Below are 17,456 nucleotides of genomic sequence, written 5' to 3' on the forward strand. Positions count from 1 at the left end.
CTCATCAGAAGTCATAATCATCATTAAGTGTTCCGATGTCTCCATCATAAACAGGTAATCCAAAGCCAGCATCTTCAGAAATACCATCAAAAGAAGTATTTGAGGATTCAATTACAACATCAGGCATATCCACTTCAACTTCCATGTCTCCACCATCTAATAAAATAGAAAGAAAACTCAATAAGAAATCAATGTTAACGACATTTATCTTTATGGAAGGAAACAAAGTTTGCTATGTCACTCACCATTAGGATATGAAGGCATAGCATTATCAGTGTATATTAAATTTTCAATGCCTTCAACATCTCCATTAGTAAATTCAGGATCATCCTCATCTGCCATTACCCAAAAATCTACTGTGTCAATGCTTTGAATGTCAATTGGGTCATAATTCCTCTTCTTTTGATGCAACCTAGATTGAAGGCGTAGGTTATAAGTGACATAAACAATGTCACTTAACCTTTGATGCTCTAATCGGTTCCTCCTCTTTGAATGGATTTGTTCAAAAAGGCTCCAGTTCCTCTCACATCCAGATGAAGAAGAGGTTTGATGAAGAAGACGAACTGCCATTTTTGGCAAATTAGGAGCACTCCCACCATGTAGCCTCCACCATTCACCTACGTAGATATAAAAATCAAATACTTTTTAATGTTTACCAATTATCACCCAACATAATAAACTTTGAAACTAAACTGAACTTGGATATGAAATAAAATAAGTCAAATAACTTACCAGGTTCGAGTCTTGATGCCGCTCTCTTAGCACTTTCCCTCCCAAAACTTTCTTTACAATCTCGATACAGCTATATCTCTTGCGTTGCAGTAACTGAGTCATCACAAAGTGTTTCAACATCAAGCAAATCAAGTAAAGATCTCAAAACATTTGCCTTCTCAACAAAACCCTCACTGTAGAAAATGCCCGGATTTAAAAAGTACGCTGCCGCATGGAGATCACGCTTCAAATGTTTATCCCACCTCATTTTCAAGATACTTGTGTATGGCGTATAAGCAGCTTTTCGATTTCTGAACATGGTCTTGATAGCCTTTTTTGCTCTTTGCATGCCTTCATACACGATTCCCAAAGAGGGTTTTTCATCAGCATCAACAAGCCTCAACAACTTAATAAGAGGACCAACAATTTTCACAGTGGTAAGACAGTCTTGCCAAAACTTACTCTCCAAGACAATTGAGCTAACCATCTTTCCATTAGCACTTTTGGATAACTTATGAGAAGTAAAATATTGGTCTACCATCAATGTCTGCAAATCTACCTTGTGATCATATATACTTTTCAAAGTAATGAAAACAGTGGCAAAACGTGTGACTCCTGGTCGAACAATTTCTGTCCAACTTTTTCTTTTTCTAAGCCAAGACAATAAGATCATATGATTGTAGACAAACACAGTCACTTTTGAAGCACGGGAAGCAAGGTCAGATATCCGAGGAATACTTGCAATATCTTTCAATATAAGATTGATACAATGGGCAGCACAGGGAGACCAAAATATATTTGGGTATTTTTCATGAATAAGTTTTTCAGCAGATACATAATTAGCAGCATTATCAGTGACCACATGCACAATGTTACTAGGCCCAACCCACTCAATAACATCAGCAAACAAATTAAAAAATGCATTGGTAGTTTTTATCACATCAGAAGCATCAACAGTCTTAACAAATGACATACCAGCAGGACAATAAACTAGAAAGTTAATTAAAGTTCGTTGCCTTTGATCAGTCCACCCATCTGCCATCAGTGTACAACCCGTGCTTTTCCATGAGCTCCTTGGTGCGCGAAATTGTGAACAATACTTTTTCACAACTCAAATAATCCCCGGTAATGGCTCCAAGAACTTGGTGCGCCTAATACCATGGCATTACACAACTTCGCACAACTAACCAGCAAGTGTACTGGGTCGTCCAAGTAATAAAACCTTACGTGAGTAAGGGTCGATCCCACGGAGATTGTTAGTATTGAAGCAAGCTATGGTCATCTTGTAAATCTTAGTCAGGCAGACTCAAATGTATATGATGATGATAAACGAAAATAACAGAAAAGGTAAAGATAGAGATACTTATGTATATCATTGGTGTATGAGCTTCAGACAAGTGTATGAAGATGCCTTCCCTTCCGTCTCTCTGCTTTCCTACAGTCTTCATCCAATCCATCTTACTCCTTTCCATGGCAAACTTGTGTAGGGTCTCACTGTTGTCAGCAGCTACCTCCCATCCGCGCAGTGAAAGCTAATGCAGAGCACTCTGTCACAGTGCCGCCAATCACCGGTTTGGTTCCCTCCCCTACCGGAATAGAATCACTCTTTTGCGTCTGTCACTAACGCCCAGTAGGTTACAGGTTTGAAGCACGTCACAGTCATTCAGTCATTGAATCCTACTCAGAACACCACAGACAAGGTTAGACCTTCCGGATTCTCTTGAATGCCGCCATCAGTTCTTGCCTATACCACGAAGACTCTGATCTCATGGAATGGCTGGCTCGTTTGTCAGACGAGCACTCGGTTGTCAGGCGATCAACCATGCATCATGCAATCAGAAATCCAAGAGATATTCACTAAAGCCTTGAATGCTTGTAGAACAAGAATGGTTGTCAGTCATCTTGTTCATAGGTTGAAGAACAAGTGATATCTTAGATAAAGAACAAGCGGAGTTGAATGGAAGAACAATAGTAATTGCATTAATACTCGAGGTACAGCAGAGCTCCACACCCTTAATCTATGGTGTGTAGAAACTCCACCGTTGAAAATACATAAGAACAAAGGTTAGGCATGGCCGAATGGCCAGCCTCCCAAAGGTCTAAGATAGCATAAAACAAAGATAGCTACTCAGATGTCGTCCCTAGACTCTCTCATACAATAGTAAAAGGTCCTATTTATAGAAAACTATTACATAGATGAGTAAATGACATAAAAATCCACTTCCGGGCCCACTTGGTGTGTGCTTGGGCTGAGCAATCAAGGAAATTCGTGTAGAGACGTTTTCTGGAGTTAAACGCCAGCTCCCATGCCAGTTTGGGCGTTTAACTCCAACTTTTAATCCTGTTCCGGCGTTTAACGCTGGAATTTCTGAGGCCGGATTGCTTCGCGGGTTTGGGCCATCAAATCTTGGATAAAGTATGGACTATTATATATTGCTGGAAAGCCCTGGATGTCTACTTTCCAACGCCGTTGAGAGCGCGCCAATTGGGCTTCTGTAGCTCCAGAAAATCCACTTCGAGTGCAGGGAGGTCAGAATCCAACAGCATCTGCAGTCCTTTTTGGTCTCTGAATCAGATTTTTGCTCAAGTCCCTCAATTTCAGCCAGAAAATACCTGAAATCACAGAAAAACACACAAACTCATAGTAAAGTCCAGAAAAGTGAATTTTAAATAAAAACTAATAAAAATATACTAAAATCTAACTAAAAGATATCAAAAACATACTAAAAACAATGCCAAAAAGTATACAAATTATCCGCTCATCACAACACCAAACTTAAATTGTTGCTTGTCCTCAAGCAACTGAAAATCAAATAAGATAAAAAGAAGAGAATATGCAATGAATTCCAAAAACATCTGTGAAGATCAGTATTAATTAGATGAGCGGGGCTTTTAACTTTTTGCTTCTGAACAGTTTTGGCATCTCAATCTCTCCTTTGAAATCCAGAATGGTTGGCTTCTTTAGGAACTCAGAGTCCAGATAGTGTTAATGATTCTCCTAGTGAAGTATGATGATTCTTGAACATAGCTATTTATTGAGTCTTGGCTGTGGCCCAAAGCACTCTGTCTTCCAGTATTACCACCGGATACATACATGCCACAGACACATAATTGGGTGAACCTTTTCAGATTGTGACTCAGCTTTGCTAAAGTCCCCAATTAGAGGTGTCCAGGGTTCTTAAGCACACTCTTATTTACCTTGGATCACAACTCTTATTCTTTCTTTTTCTTTTTTTTTTTTTTTTTCGATTTTTTTTTTTTTTTTTTTTGAATAGCTTTTTCTTGCTTCAAGAATCATTTTATTGATTTTTCAGATCCTCAGTAACATGTCTCCTTTTTCATCATTCTTTCAAGAGCCAACATTCATGAACCACAAATTCAAGATACATATGCACTGTTTAAGCATACACTCAAAGAACAAAAATATTGCCACCACATCATCATAATTAAACTATTATAAAATTCAAAATTCATGCAATTCTTCCTTTTTCAATTAAGCACATTTTTATTCAAGAAAGGTGATGGATTCATAGGACATTCATAACTTTAAGGCATAGACACTAAGACACTAATGATCATAAGACACAAGCATGGATAGCATAAAGCAATAAAAATCGAAAAACAAGGGAATAAAGAACAAGGAAATCAAGGAGTGGGTCCACCTTAGTGATGGCGGCTCTTCCTTGCTTTTGAAGGTCCTATGGAGTGTTTGAGCTCCTCAATGTCTCTTCCTTGTCTTTGTTGCTCCTCCCTCATGATTCTTTGATCTTCTCTAATCTCATGAAGGATGATGGAGTGTTCTTGATGCTCCACCCTTAGTTGTCCCATGTTGGAACTCAACTCTCCTAGGGAGGTGTTTAGTTGCTCCCAATAGTGGTGTGGAGGAAAGTGCATCCCTTGAGGTATCTCAGGGATCTCATGGTGAGAAGGCTCTCTTGTGTACTCCATCCTTTGTTTAGTGATGGGCTTGTCCTCATCAATGGGGGTGTCTCCCTCTATGTCAACTCCAACTGAATAACAGAGGTGACAAATGAGGTGAGAAAAGGCTAATCTTGCCAAAGTGGAGGTCTTGTCCGCCACTTTATAGAGTTCTTGAGCTATAACCTCATGAACTTCTATTTCTTCTCTAATCATGATACTATGGATCATGATGGCCCGGTCTATGGTCACTTCGGACCGGTTGCCAGTGGGAATGATTGAGCGTTGTATGAACTCTAACCATCCTCTAGCTACGGGCTTGAGGTCATGCCTTCTTAATTGAACCGGCTTTCCTCTTGAGTCTTGCCTCCATTGTGCGCCCTCTTCACATATGACTGTGAGGACTTGGTCCAACCTTTGATCAAAGTTGACCCTTCTAGTGTAAGGATGCTCATCTCCTTGCATCATGGGCAAGTTGAACGCCATCCTCACACTCTCCGGACTAAAATCCAAGTATTTCCCCCGAACCATAGTAAGATAATTCTTTTGGATTCGGGTTCACACTTTGGTCATGGTTCTTGGTGATCCATGCATTGGCATAGAACTCTTGAACCATCAAGATTCCGACTTGTTGAATGGGGTTGGTAAGTACTTCCCAACCTCTTCTTCGGATCTCATGGCGGATCTCCGGATATTCACCCTTTTTGAGTGAAAAAGGGACTTCGGGGATCACCTTCTTCAAGGCCACAACTTCATAGAAGTGGTCTTGATGCACCTTTGAGAGGAATCTATCCATCTCCCATGACTCGGAGGTGGAAGCCTTTGCCTTCCCTTTCCTCTTTTTAGAGGTTTCTCCGGCCTTTGGTGCCATAATGGTTATGGAAAAACGAAAAAGCAACGCTTTTACCACACCAAACTTAAAATGTTTGCTCGTCCTCGAGCAAAAGAAGAAAGAAGGGGGTAGAAGAAGAAGAAATGAGTAAGAGGGAGATGGAGGTGTATTCGGCCAAAGGGGGAAAAAGTGGTGTTTAGGTTGTGTGGAAATGAAGGGTGTAAAGAGGGGTTTATATAGGAGAGAGGGGGATGAAAGTTCGGTCATTTGAGGGTGGGTTTGGGAGGGAAAGTGGTTTGAATTTGAAGTGTGAGGTTGGTGGGGTTTTATGAAGGATGGATGTGAGTGGTGAAGAGAAAGATGGGATTTGATAGGTGAGGGGTTTTTGGGGAAGAGGTGTTGAGGTGATTGGTGAATGGGGGAAGAAGAGAGAGTGATTGTAGGGTCCTGTGGGGTCCACAGATCCTGTAGTAGGGTCCTGTGGGGTCCACAGATCCTGTAGTGTCAAGGAAAAGGCATCCCTGCACCAATTGGCACCAAAATCCACGTTTTGGGCCAATTCTGGCGTTAAACGCCGGGCTGATGCCCATTCCTGGCGTTTAACGCCAGGTTTTATACCTTTACTGGCGTTTAACGCCAGTTTGGTGCCCCTTTCTGGCGTTAAACGCCCAGAAAGGTGCCAGACTGGGCGTTAAACGCCCATCTGCTAGGCTGACTGGCGTTTGAACGCCAGCAGCTTCTTCCTCCAGGGTGTGCTGTTTTTCTTCCTGTTTTTCATTCTGTTTTTGCTTTTTTCATTATTTTTATGACTTCTTATGATCATCAACCTACAAAAAAGATAAAATAACAAAAGAAAATAATTAATTATAAAACATTGGGTTGCCTCCCAACAAGCGCTTCTTTACTGTCACTAGCTTGACAGAGGTCTCTCATGGAGCCTCAGAAATGCTCAGAACCTTGTTGAAACCTCCCAACACCAAACTTAGAGTTTGAATGTGGGTTTCAACACCAAACTTAGAGTTTGATTGTGGCCTCCCAACACCAAACTTAGAGTTTGACTGTGGGGGCTCTGCTTGGCTCTGTTTTGAGAGAAGCTCTTCATGCTTCTTCTCCATGATGATAGAGGGATATCCTTGGGCCTTAAACACCATGGATTCTTCATTCACTTGAATGATCAACTCTCCTCCATCAACATCAATCACAGCCTTTGCTGTGGCTAGGAATGGTCTGCCAAGGATGATGGATTCATCCATGCACTTCCCAGTCTCTAGGACTATGAAATCAGTAGGGATGTAATGGTCTTCAACCTTAACCAGAACATCCTCTACAAGTCCATAGGCTTGTTTTCTTGAGTTGTCTGCCATCTCTAGTGAGATTTTTGCAGCTTGCACCTCAAAGATCCCTAATTTCTCCATTACAGAGAGGGGCATGAGGTTCACACTTGACCCTAAGTCACACAAGGCCTTCTTGAAGGTCATGGTGCCTATGGTACAAGGTATAGAAAACTTCCCAGGATCCTGCCTCTTTTGAGGCAGTTTCTGCCTAGACAAGTTATCCAGTTCTTTGGTGAGCAAGGGAGGTTCATCTTCCCAAGTCTCATTTCCAAATAACTTGTCATTTAGCTCCATGATTGCTCCAAGGTATTTAGCAACTTGCTCTTCAGTGACATACTCATCCTCTTCAGAGGAAGAATACTCATCAGAGCTCATGAAAGGCAGTAGTAAGTCCAAGGGAATCTCTATGGTCTCAGTTTGAGCCTCAGATTCCCAAGGTTCCTCATTGGGGAACTCACTGGAGGCCAGTGCACGCCCATTGAGGTCTTCCTTAGTGGCGTTCACTGCCTCTTCTTCCTCCCAGAATTCGGCCATATTGATGGCTTTGCACTCTCCTTTTGGATTTTCTTCAGTGTTACTTGGGAGAGTGCTTGGAGGAAGTTCGGTAATTTTCTTGCTCAGCTGACCCACTTGTCCTTCCAAGTTTCTAATGGAGGATCTTGTTTCATTCATGAAACTTTGAGTGGTCTTTATTAGATCAGAGACCATGGTTGCTAAGTCAGAATTATTCTGCTTAGGACTCTCTGTCTGTTGCTGAGAAGATGATGGAAAAGGCTTGCTATTGCTAAGCCTGTTTCTTCCACCATTATTATTGAAACCTTGTTGAGGTCTCTCTTGATTCTTCCATGAGAGGTTTGGGTGATTTCTCCATGAAGAATTATAGGTATTACCATAGGGTTCTCCTAGGTAATTCACCTCTTCCATGGAAGGGTTCTCAGGATCATAGGCTTCTTCCTCAGATGAAGCATCCTTAGTACTGTTTGGTGCATTTTGCATTCCAGACAGACTTTGAGAAATCAAATTGACTTGTTGAGTCAATATTTTGTTCTGAGCCAATATGGCATTCAGAGCATCAATCTCAAGAACTCCTTTCTTCTGACCAGTCCCATTGTTCACAGGATTCCTCTCAGAAGTGTACATGAATTGGTTATTTGCAACCATTTCAATCAGTTCTTGAGCTTCTGCAGGCGTCTTCTTCAAGTGAAGAGATCCTCCTGCAGAGCTATCCAAAGACATCTTGGATAGTTCAGAGAGACCATCATAGAAAATACCTATGATGCTCCATTCAGAAAGCATGTCTGAAGGACATCTCCTGATTAATTGTTTGTATCTTTCCCAAGCTTCATAGAGGGATTCTCCATCCTTTTGTCTAAAGGTTTGGACTTCCACTCTAAGCTTACTCCATCTTTGTGGTGGAAAGAATTTTGCCAAGAAGGCATTGACTAGCTTTTCCCAAGAGTCCAGGCTTTCTTTAGGTTGAGAATCCAACCATATTCTAGCCCTGTCTCTTACAGCAAAAGGGAATAGCATCAGCCTATAGACCTCAGGGTTAACCCCATTAGTCTTGACTGTGTCACAGATTTGCAAGAACTCAGCTAAAAACTGATGAGGATCTTCCATTGGAAGTCCATGGAACTTGCAATTCTGTTGCATTAGAGAAACTAATTGAGGCTTAAGCTCAAAGTTGTTTGCTCCAATGGCAGGGATTGAGATGCTTCTCCCATAGAAATCAGGAGTAGGTGCAGTAAAGTCACCAAGCACCTTCCTTGCATTGTTGGCATTGTTGTTGTTTTCGGCTGCCATGTCTTCTCCCTTGAAGAATTCGGTCAAGCCCTCTAAAGAGATTTGTGCTTTGGCTTCTCTTAGCTTTCTCTTCAAGGTCCTTTCAGGTTCAGGATCAGCTTCAACAAGAATGCCTTTGTCTCTGCTTCTGCTCATAAGAAATAGAAAAAGAAGAAGAGAATGTGGAATCCTCTATGTCACAGTATAGAGATTCCTTGAAATGTCAGAGGAAAAGAGAAATAGTAAGAAGAAGGAGAAGGAGAATTCGAATTTTAATAGATAAAATTCGAATTGTGCATTTAGAAGGAGTAGTACTCCATAAATAGAAGGATGTGGGAAGGAGGGAAGAGAATTTTCGAAAATTCAATTAAAAAAATTTGAAAACATTTTGAAAAATGTTAATTGATTTTCGAAAATCAAAGTGGAAAAGAGATAAAGTGATTTTTGAAAAAGATTTTGAAATTAGAAATTAAAAAGATTTGATTGAGAACTATTTTGAAAAAGATGTGGTTAAAAAGATTTAATTGAAAAGTTATGGGTTTAAAAAGATGTGATTGAGAAGATATGATTTGAAAACATTTTTAAAAGATATGATTTGAAAACAATTTGAAAAGATATGATTTTGAAAATTGATGACTTGCCTAACAAGAAAAGATATGATTGAAACATTTAAACCTCTCTCAACAGAAAAGGCAACAATCTTGTGATGTTCAATCAAATCATTAATTGTTGGTAAGTATCTTTTTAAAAGGAAAGAAATTGAATTTGAAAACATTTGATTGAAAAGATTTGATTTGAAAAAGATTTGATTTGAAAAACTAAGAAAAATTGATTTTGAAAACAAAATCTTCCCCCTGGCACCATCCTGGCGTTAAACGCCCAGAATGGTATACATTCTGGCGTTTAACGCCCAAAATGCACCCCTTTTGGGCGTTAAACGCCCAACCAGGTGCCCTGGCTGGCGTTTAAACGCCAGTCTGCCTTCTTCACTGGGCATTTTTGAATGCTCAGCTTTTTCTGTATAATTCCTCTGCAGTTGGTTCTGAATCTTCAATTCCTTGTATCATTGACTTGAAAAGACTCAAATTAAAAATATTTTGGATTTTTCTATTAATCAAAATGCAACAAGAATCAAATAACAATGCATGCAAGACACCAAACTTAGCAGTTTGTGCACTACTGACACTAACAATATGAGAATGCATATGAGACACACAAAATACTTCAAGTCAATAGAATTCAAAGATCAAAACAAGAAATATATGCATGAATTCGAAAATTATAACAAAAACATGCATTTGACACTAAACTTAAGATGAGACTCTAGACTCAAACAAGAAACATAAAATCTTTTTGGTCTTTTTATGGTTTTATAAATTTTTTTGTGTTTTTCGAAAATTAAGTGGAAAAAAGGCATCAAAATTCTTAATGAGAATTCCAGGAATCAGTGCAATGCTAGTCTAAGACTCCGGTCCAGGAATTAGACATGGCTTCACAGCCAGCCAAGCTTCCAAGGAAAGCTTCGGTCCAAAACACTAGACATGACCAAAGGTCAGCCAAATCTTAGCAAATCACTGCTCCAAGAGCAAGATTGATACGAAATCAACAAGCTCTTGTGGTGATAAGTTGAAACCTCGGTCCAATCAGATTAGACATGGCTTCTCAGCCAGCCAGATTTCAACAAATCATCATGAAACTCTAGAATTCACCTTCAAGAATTTCGAAAAAAATACCTAATCTAAGCAACAAGATGAACCGTCAGTTGTCCAGCCTAAACAATCCCGGGCAATAACACCAAGAACTTGATGTTGTTGCCGGATCTTGGCATCTGATGTTACCACAAGCTTGCTCAAAACATGAACAATCCCCGGCAACGGCGCCAAAAACTTGGTGTTGTTGCCGGAGCAAAATATGGCACTGTTATTGCAGGGAACAAATGCGAAACTGTAGTTAGGACATTTAATTCCCCGGCAACGGCGCCAAAAACTTGGTGCGCGAAATTGTGAACAATACTTTTTCACAACTCAAATAATCCCCGGTAATGGCTCCAAGAACTTGGTGCGCCTAATACCATGGCATTACACAACTTCGCACAACTAACCAGCAAGTGTACTGGGTCGTCCAAGTAATAAAACCTTACGTGAGTAAGGGTCGATCCCACGGAGATTGTTAGTATTGAAGCAAGCTATGGTCATCTTGTAAATCTTAGTCAGGCAGACTCAAATGTATATGATGATGATAAACGAAAATAACAGAAAAGGTAAAGATAGAGATACTTATGTATATCATTGGTGTATGAGCTTCAGACAAGTGTATGAAGATGCCTTCCCTTCCGTCTCTCTGCTTTCCTACAGTCTTCATCCAATCCATCTTACTCCTTTCCATGGCAAACTTGTGTAGGGTCTCACTGTTGTCAGCAGCTACCTCCCATCCGCGCAGTGAAAGCTAATGCAGAGCACTCTGTCACAGTGCCGCCAATCACCGGTTTGGTTCCCTCCCCTACCGGAATAGAATCACTCTTTTGCGTCTGTCACTAACGCCCAGTAGGTTACAGGTTTGAAGCACGTCACAGTCATTCAGTCATTGAATCCTACTCAGAACACCACAGACAAGGTTAGACCTTCCGGATTCTCTTGAATGCCGCCATCAGTTCTTGCCTATACCACGAAGACTCTGATCTCATGGAATGGCTGGCTCGTTTGTCAGACGAGCACTCGGTTGTCAGGCGATCAACCATGCATCATGCAATCAGAAATCCAAGAGATATTCACTAAAGCCTTGAATGCTTGTAGAACAAGAATGGTTGTCAGTCATCTTGTTCATAGGTTGAAGAACAAGTGATATCTTAGATAAAGAACAAGCGGAGTTGAATGGAAGAACAATAGTAATTGCATTAATACTCGAGGTACAGCAGAGCTCCACACCCTTAATCTATGGTGTGTAGAAACTCCACCGTTGAAAATACATAAGAACAAAGGTTAGGCATGGCCGAATGGCCAGCCTCCCAAAGGTCTAAGATAGCATAAAACAAAGATAGCTACTCAGATGTCGTCCCTAGACTCTCTCATACAATAGTAAAAGGTCCTATTTATAGAAAACTATTACATAGATGAGTAAATGACATAAAAATCCACTTCCGGGCCCACTTGGTGTGTGCTTGGGCTGAGCAATCAAGGAAATTCGTGTAGAGACGTTTTCTGGAGTTAAACGCCAGCTCCCATGCCAGTTTGGGCGTTTAACTCCAACTTTTAATCCTGTTCCGGCGTTTAACGCTGGAATTTCTGAGGCCGGATTGCTTCGCGGGTTTGGGCCATCAAATCTTGGATAAAGTATGGACTATTATATATTGCTGGAAAGCCCTGGATGTCTACTTTCCAACGCCGTTGAGAGCGCGCCAATTGGGCTTCTGTAGCTCCAGAAAATCCACTTCGAGTGCAGGGAGGTCAGAATCCAACAGCATCTGCAGTCCTTTTTGGTCTCTGAATCAGATTTTTGCTCAAGTCCCTCAATTTCAGCCAGAAAATACCTGAAATCACAGAAAAACACACAAACTCATAGTAAAGTCCAGAAAAGTGAATTTTAAATAAAAACTAATAAAAATATACTAAAATCTAACTAAAAGATATCAAAAACATACTAAAAACAATGCCAAAAAGTATACAAATTATCCGCTCATCACTCCTATACTTTTCAACCAGCAACTGACACTCTCTCTTAAGATCAGCCAGCAAATGAACTCTCATTTCATCATATGACGGTCCCTTAAAACCAGGTCCAATTGCAGCAACACCATCCAATGCAGGTTGAAAGTAAGGTGATTGAATTGCATTGAAAGGAATACGTGCATCAACAATCCATTTGGCAAGTCCCAACTTAGCCTTGTGCACAATTTCCTTGCTAGCCAAAAGACTTCTCAAAGTCGGTTGAGATCCTGGAGTAGTTCTTTCTTTAAAGTAACTTCCAATTTGTGTAGCTACTACATCTCTTCTCTTTCCTTTGTCTCTCGTTGTTGTAGGAACAACAGCTTGTATAGGGTTAGGCGATTCAGCCTCTTGTGCATGTGCTTCCCCACCATAAGCCTCCTCCTCAAATTTTCCTTTCTCCATCTTATTTTTCTTGTTTTCCATCAGAATCCTTTTGAATTGAAGTTCCACTTCTTCAGTTACTTTGCTACATACTTTGATTCGTCCAGGAATTTTCGCAAGATGATATTTCATCCTATATATCCCCCTCCATTATAAGTGTTCAAACAAAAAATACATGTATATTGTGCCTTATTATTTTTATCATATTTCACAGTGAAATATTCCCAAGCCGGGTCAGATTTTCCTTGAGAGGAAGCTGTCTGAGATTCTTGTCCAGCAACATTATGTTGTTGTTGTTGATCATTTTGTGACTGTTCCATCTAAATTCAGAACATACAAGTATACAACAAATTTTCAATTTCAATTTCAACATGCATTAATTTTATTCTCAAATAAAATTTTGAAGAACAGAGCAGAACATAATTTTGAAGAATAGAGCAGAACAGAGCAGAACATAATTTTATTCTCAAATATGTTGATCATTATACTGTTCCATTTTGAAGAACAGAGCAGAACATAATTTTCAATTTCAACATGCATCAATTTTATTATCAAATCCAACATACAAGTATACAACAAATTCATTCCACATCTGATTAATCATGTTAAAAAAATAAAAGAACAGAAGCCAGAAAAAAATTGAAACAGTATACAGACGCCAGAAACCCAATCTTAGCACTTTCCCTATACACTGAAGTTACAGACGCCAGAAACCCGATCTTACTTCAAGAGAAGAACGAAGAAAAGCCAGAAAACAACACAGCATGAAGCCACGAACAGAAGCCACAAACGGACCCAGAAGCCCTAAACCCAGAAATCCAGAAACCCAGAAGTGGAGAAACCCAGAAGCCAGAAACAGAGAAACCCAGAAACCCAGGTGCGCGAGCTTGGGCGACGGTGCGCGACGGTGCACGGACGTCGGCGACGGTGCCTGAAGGTGGCCGAACGTTGGGTGTTCTTCACGGCGTCCTCTGATCCGTTGTATGCAGAAGCTGCTTCAATGTTGGAGAGTGGAGAATAGATTGGGAGTGGAGCTGATGGTTGGGAGTGGCAGCAGGTTAGGGAGAATATTTTGGAGAAGGAGAAGGAGATTAGGGATTTTGGCTTTGGGTTTTCGTTTTTCAATTTTGGGAGTGACAGCAGGCAGCCTCAGGAGAAAGTCACGCGTTCTTCATCCCCTTTTTCTTTTTTTTTAAAAGAAACGACGCCGTTTGACTAGTAAGGGAAAAAACCGGCACTTTTAAAAACCGGCCCGGTTCACCGGTTAACCACCGGTTCGGCCGGTTTTTTTGCCGGTTTTTTGCAGCGCGGTTTTGTGCATGGACCGGACCGGCTAAATGACTAGTTTTTGGTTAACCGGGTTGAACCGGCCGGTTCGGTCCGGTTTTCAGAACATTGCTAAATAGTGAAGAGCCGTCTCTCCTTCTCCTCCACACTTAGGACACACGTCCTATACATTGTTGAATATGCTTTGGATGCACTGTCAAACCGGAATTCCGTTGTGAAGTAGCCTCTAGATAAAGATCTTTACCTTTGGGGGCAATTGCGGATCCCAGACTGAGTTCCAAATGTTCTTTTGGTTACAGACTTCAGGGAGCTGATCAACTGGAGGATGGAAGAAAAAAAAAGCTATTTGGTACCCCGATGCTACTAAGTAGTGGCCTGATTTCCCCCATTCATTAATTGTTTCTTGCAAAATGCTTGCTGCAATATCTGGATTAAAGATGGATTGAATTAATTGTGCATCTCATGTTCTGTTTTGTTTGAGTAGCTGATTCACCCATATAATATCTGAGCTTATATTCTATTGTTAGTAGACTAAAATAGGCCTAAAATTCCTAATCCAAGGGTCTTCAAAAATTTTAACTGAATCTCCGCTCCCTATCCGCGCACATTAAGTCTTTTTTCCATAGTTGTCAGAACCGAACCGGTGATCGAACCGGTCAGGTTACTGGATCACTGGATTACTGGTTCAACCGGTGAGTCACTGGTTGAACCGTTTAACCCGGTCCTATATAAATAAAAAATAACTAAAAATTTAAAATACATATTTTCACTAACATTTTAAGAATATTAAACTATTTTAAAATAATATGGAACATGAATAATAAGTATTTTGTTATTTTTATTCTATCATAAATATTTTTATTTTGTTTTTGTATTAAAATAACTATTATTTTTAAATTTTAATAATTTATTAATTAGTTTATATCTATTATACTATTATATATTACAAGTATTTATTAAAAATAATATTAATATATATTATATAATTATGAAAAGAAAGAATAAGTAAATTTATAATTATTATTAAATAAAAATATAATTAAAAAATCAAATTTATAACTAAAATTAAAAAATAAAATAAAAATAAATTATTTGATAAAAGATATTTATATATATTATAATTTGCGTATAAATGTACAAGAAGTGTAACAGCCTAGCGGCTGGGAGAATGTTTTAGTTCTATGAGGTCAGGTTCGAATCCTCCCTCTAACATTTTGAATAAATTTGTATTTTCAACTGGACCGGTTTTGACTGAGTTTGACCGGTTTTCAACGGTTTATGGCGGATCTGACCGGTTCGTACCAGTTCTCTTCCTTTCACGGTCTAACTATCGGACCGGACCAGTATAGGATTCAGTTCACCAGTTTTTCGGTTGAACCGGCCGGTCCGGTCCGGTTTTTACAATAGTGCTTTTTTCAATCACTTTCCTTCCCTCCAATAAACTTCTCCAAGCCCAAGAGGGGCTTGATCCAGTGTCTGCTTTAAGGAAAGATGAATATTTAAAGTAATGGCCTTTGTATATCTTACTAACTAATGATTCCTATTTAGTTGCTACTTTCCAACTTTGCTTGGCTAACATAGCTAAGTTGAAAGTTTTAAGATCCTTGATGCCTAACCCCCTTTGCTTCTTGTCTTTGCAAATTATATCCCATTTAATCCACCACTGTTTTTGCTCGGTTCTCCTTTGACCCCATCAGAAATTCATAATTTTTCGTTGGATATCATCAATTAGGGAGTCTGGTAGCTTGAAGCAGCTCAGAGTGTAAAGAGGAATAGCTATCGCAACTGCTTTAATAAGAACTTCCCTTCTACTGACCCAGAGTAATGACCGTTTCCAGTTCTGTAGCCTGTGTTCCACTTTGTCTTTAATATAATTAAACGTACTCCTCTTGGATCTGTTAATTATTGATGGTAGCCCCAGATACTTGTTCTGGTTTCCTACATATAGAATTTGTAAAATATGGGCTAATTCATATCTTATATGAAGGGGGATATTCTTACTGAAGAAGGTGGAAGATTTGTGAAAGTTAATCTGCTGCCCACTAAGGTGTCTATAAGTGTTGAATACCTGAAGTAGTCTCTGACAAGCCTCTCCATTTGCTTTACAGAAGAGTATAGAATCGTCTGCAAAATGTAGATGGCTGACTGTAGAGCATCTGCTATTGATCCTCAATCCTGAGATCTCAAGCCTCTGTTCTCTTTTGTGGAGCATATAGGATAAACCTTCTGCGCAAATAAGAAATAGATATGAGGTTGTCCTTCCATAGTAACAGAGTAGGATACAGTAGTGACACACTCTTTCATCCAGTCAATCCATTGTTCACAAAACCTAGCTTTGCCATGACCTCCAATACAAAATTCCATTCCACCCTATCATAGGCTTTGCTCATGTCAAGCTTCACTGCCACCTCGTGATCACCACAAGTTTTATTCTTCAAAAAATGCATGAGCTTATGAGCTATTAGGGTATTGTCACTAATCAGCCTTCCTTTGATGAATGCGCTTTGATTCTCACTAATCACCTTATTCAACACTCCTTGCATCCTGTGAACCAGTATCTTTGAGAAGATTTTATAGAAAACATTACTCAAACTAATGGGTCTAATTTGAGCCATATTTTCTGCTTGCTGAACCTTTGGTATCAAACAAATATGCGTGTGGTTAAAACTTCGCAACATCTTTCCTCCTGCAAAGAAACTCATGGCTGCATCCGTTACATCCCTTTTGATGATCCCTCAGTAATGTTGAAAGAATTTACCTGTGAATCCGTCATCACCCAGGGCTGAAAAGGGATTAATGAAAAAGGTTGCTGTTTTAACCTTTTCTTCTTTAACTCTCCGCACTAGTCTTCTGTTAGTCGTGACATCGACCCTTACCTCCATGTTCTCTATGCTCTCCATGGATGAACTTAGGTTAGAGGTTGAGAAGACTTCGGTGAAGTACTATTGTGCAATTTGAGCTATTCCTTCCTGATCGGATTTATAGTTACCCGAGTCATCTAAGAGCTTTTGAATCTTGTTTTTCCTAGCTCTATTCTAAAATTTTGCATGAAAAAAATTTGTATTTTGGTCTCCCCATTTCAGCCATTGAACCATTGACTTCTCTCGCCAATACTGCTCTTCCTTCTCATACCCATCTGTTAGATCAACCTCTAAATTTAGAATGTGTCTCCTATCCGCGCCATTTCCTTTCTCCTTCTCCTGTTCCAGCTTGTTTTTAAGATCAGTAATGAGTGTCTTCTAGTTGCTTCTGCTACTTTTCTGCCACTCCACAAGCATATGGCGACATTTTTTCAGTTTGCAAAACAGTTTGTACATAGAAGATCCATTTATTTGGGTCTGCCATGCCTCTTTCACAATATTTGATACCTCCTCACTGTCACACTACCTTTCTTAGAACCGAAATCTCCTCTTATTTCTGCTTTCTTCACAGTTCGAATATAATAGAAGTGGACGATGATCCGAACCGGTATCCTCCAAGTGGGTGATCGTTGCTGTCGAGTACTCT

The 17,456-nt window shown here is 39.8% G+C and overlaps 1 protein-coding gene and 1 non-coding gene across 2 annotated transcripts; one reads left to right on the top strand and one right to left on the bottom strand.

Moving 5' to 3' along the window:
- Positions 1-802: 802 nt before the first annotated feature.
- LOC130950187 (uncharacterized) lies at positions 803-1,753 on the bottom strand. Its single transcript, XM_057878720.1, has one exon. It carries the CDS (start codon positions 1,751-1,753, stop codon positions 803-805), a length of 951 nt encoding a protein of 316 aa, XP_057734703.1.
- Positions 1,754-8,085: 6,332 nt separating this feature from the next.
- On the top strand, positions 8,086-8,193 carry LOC130953580 (small nucleolar RNA R71). The gene has a single exon (XR_009075750.1). It is a non-coding gene; the product is annotated as a small nucleolar RNA R71 (small nucleolar RNA).
- Positions 8,194-17,456: the final 9,263 nt, after the last annotated feature.

Source organism: Arachis stenosperma, chromosome 9 (assembly GCF_014773155.1).
Source record: "Arachis stenosperma cultivar V10309 chromosome 9, arast.V10309.gnm1.PFL2, whole genome shotgun sequence".
Lineage (NCBI taxonomy): Eukaryota > Viridiplantae > Streptophyta > Magnoliopsida > Fabales > Fabaceae > Arachis > Arachis stenosperma.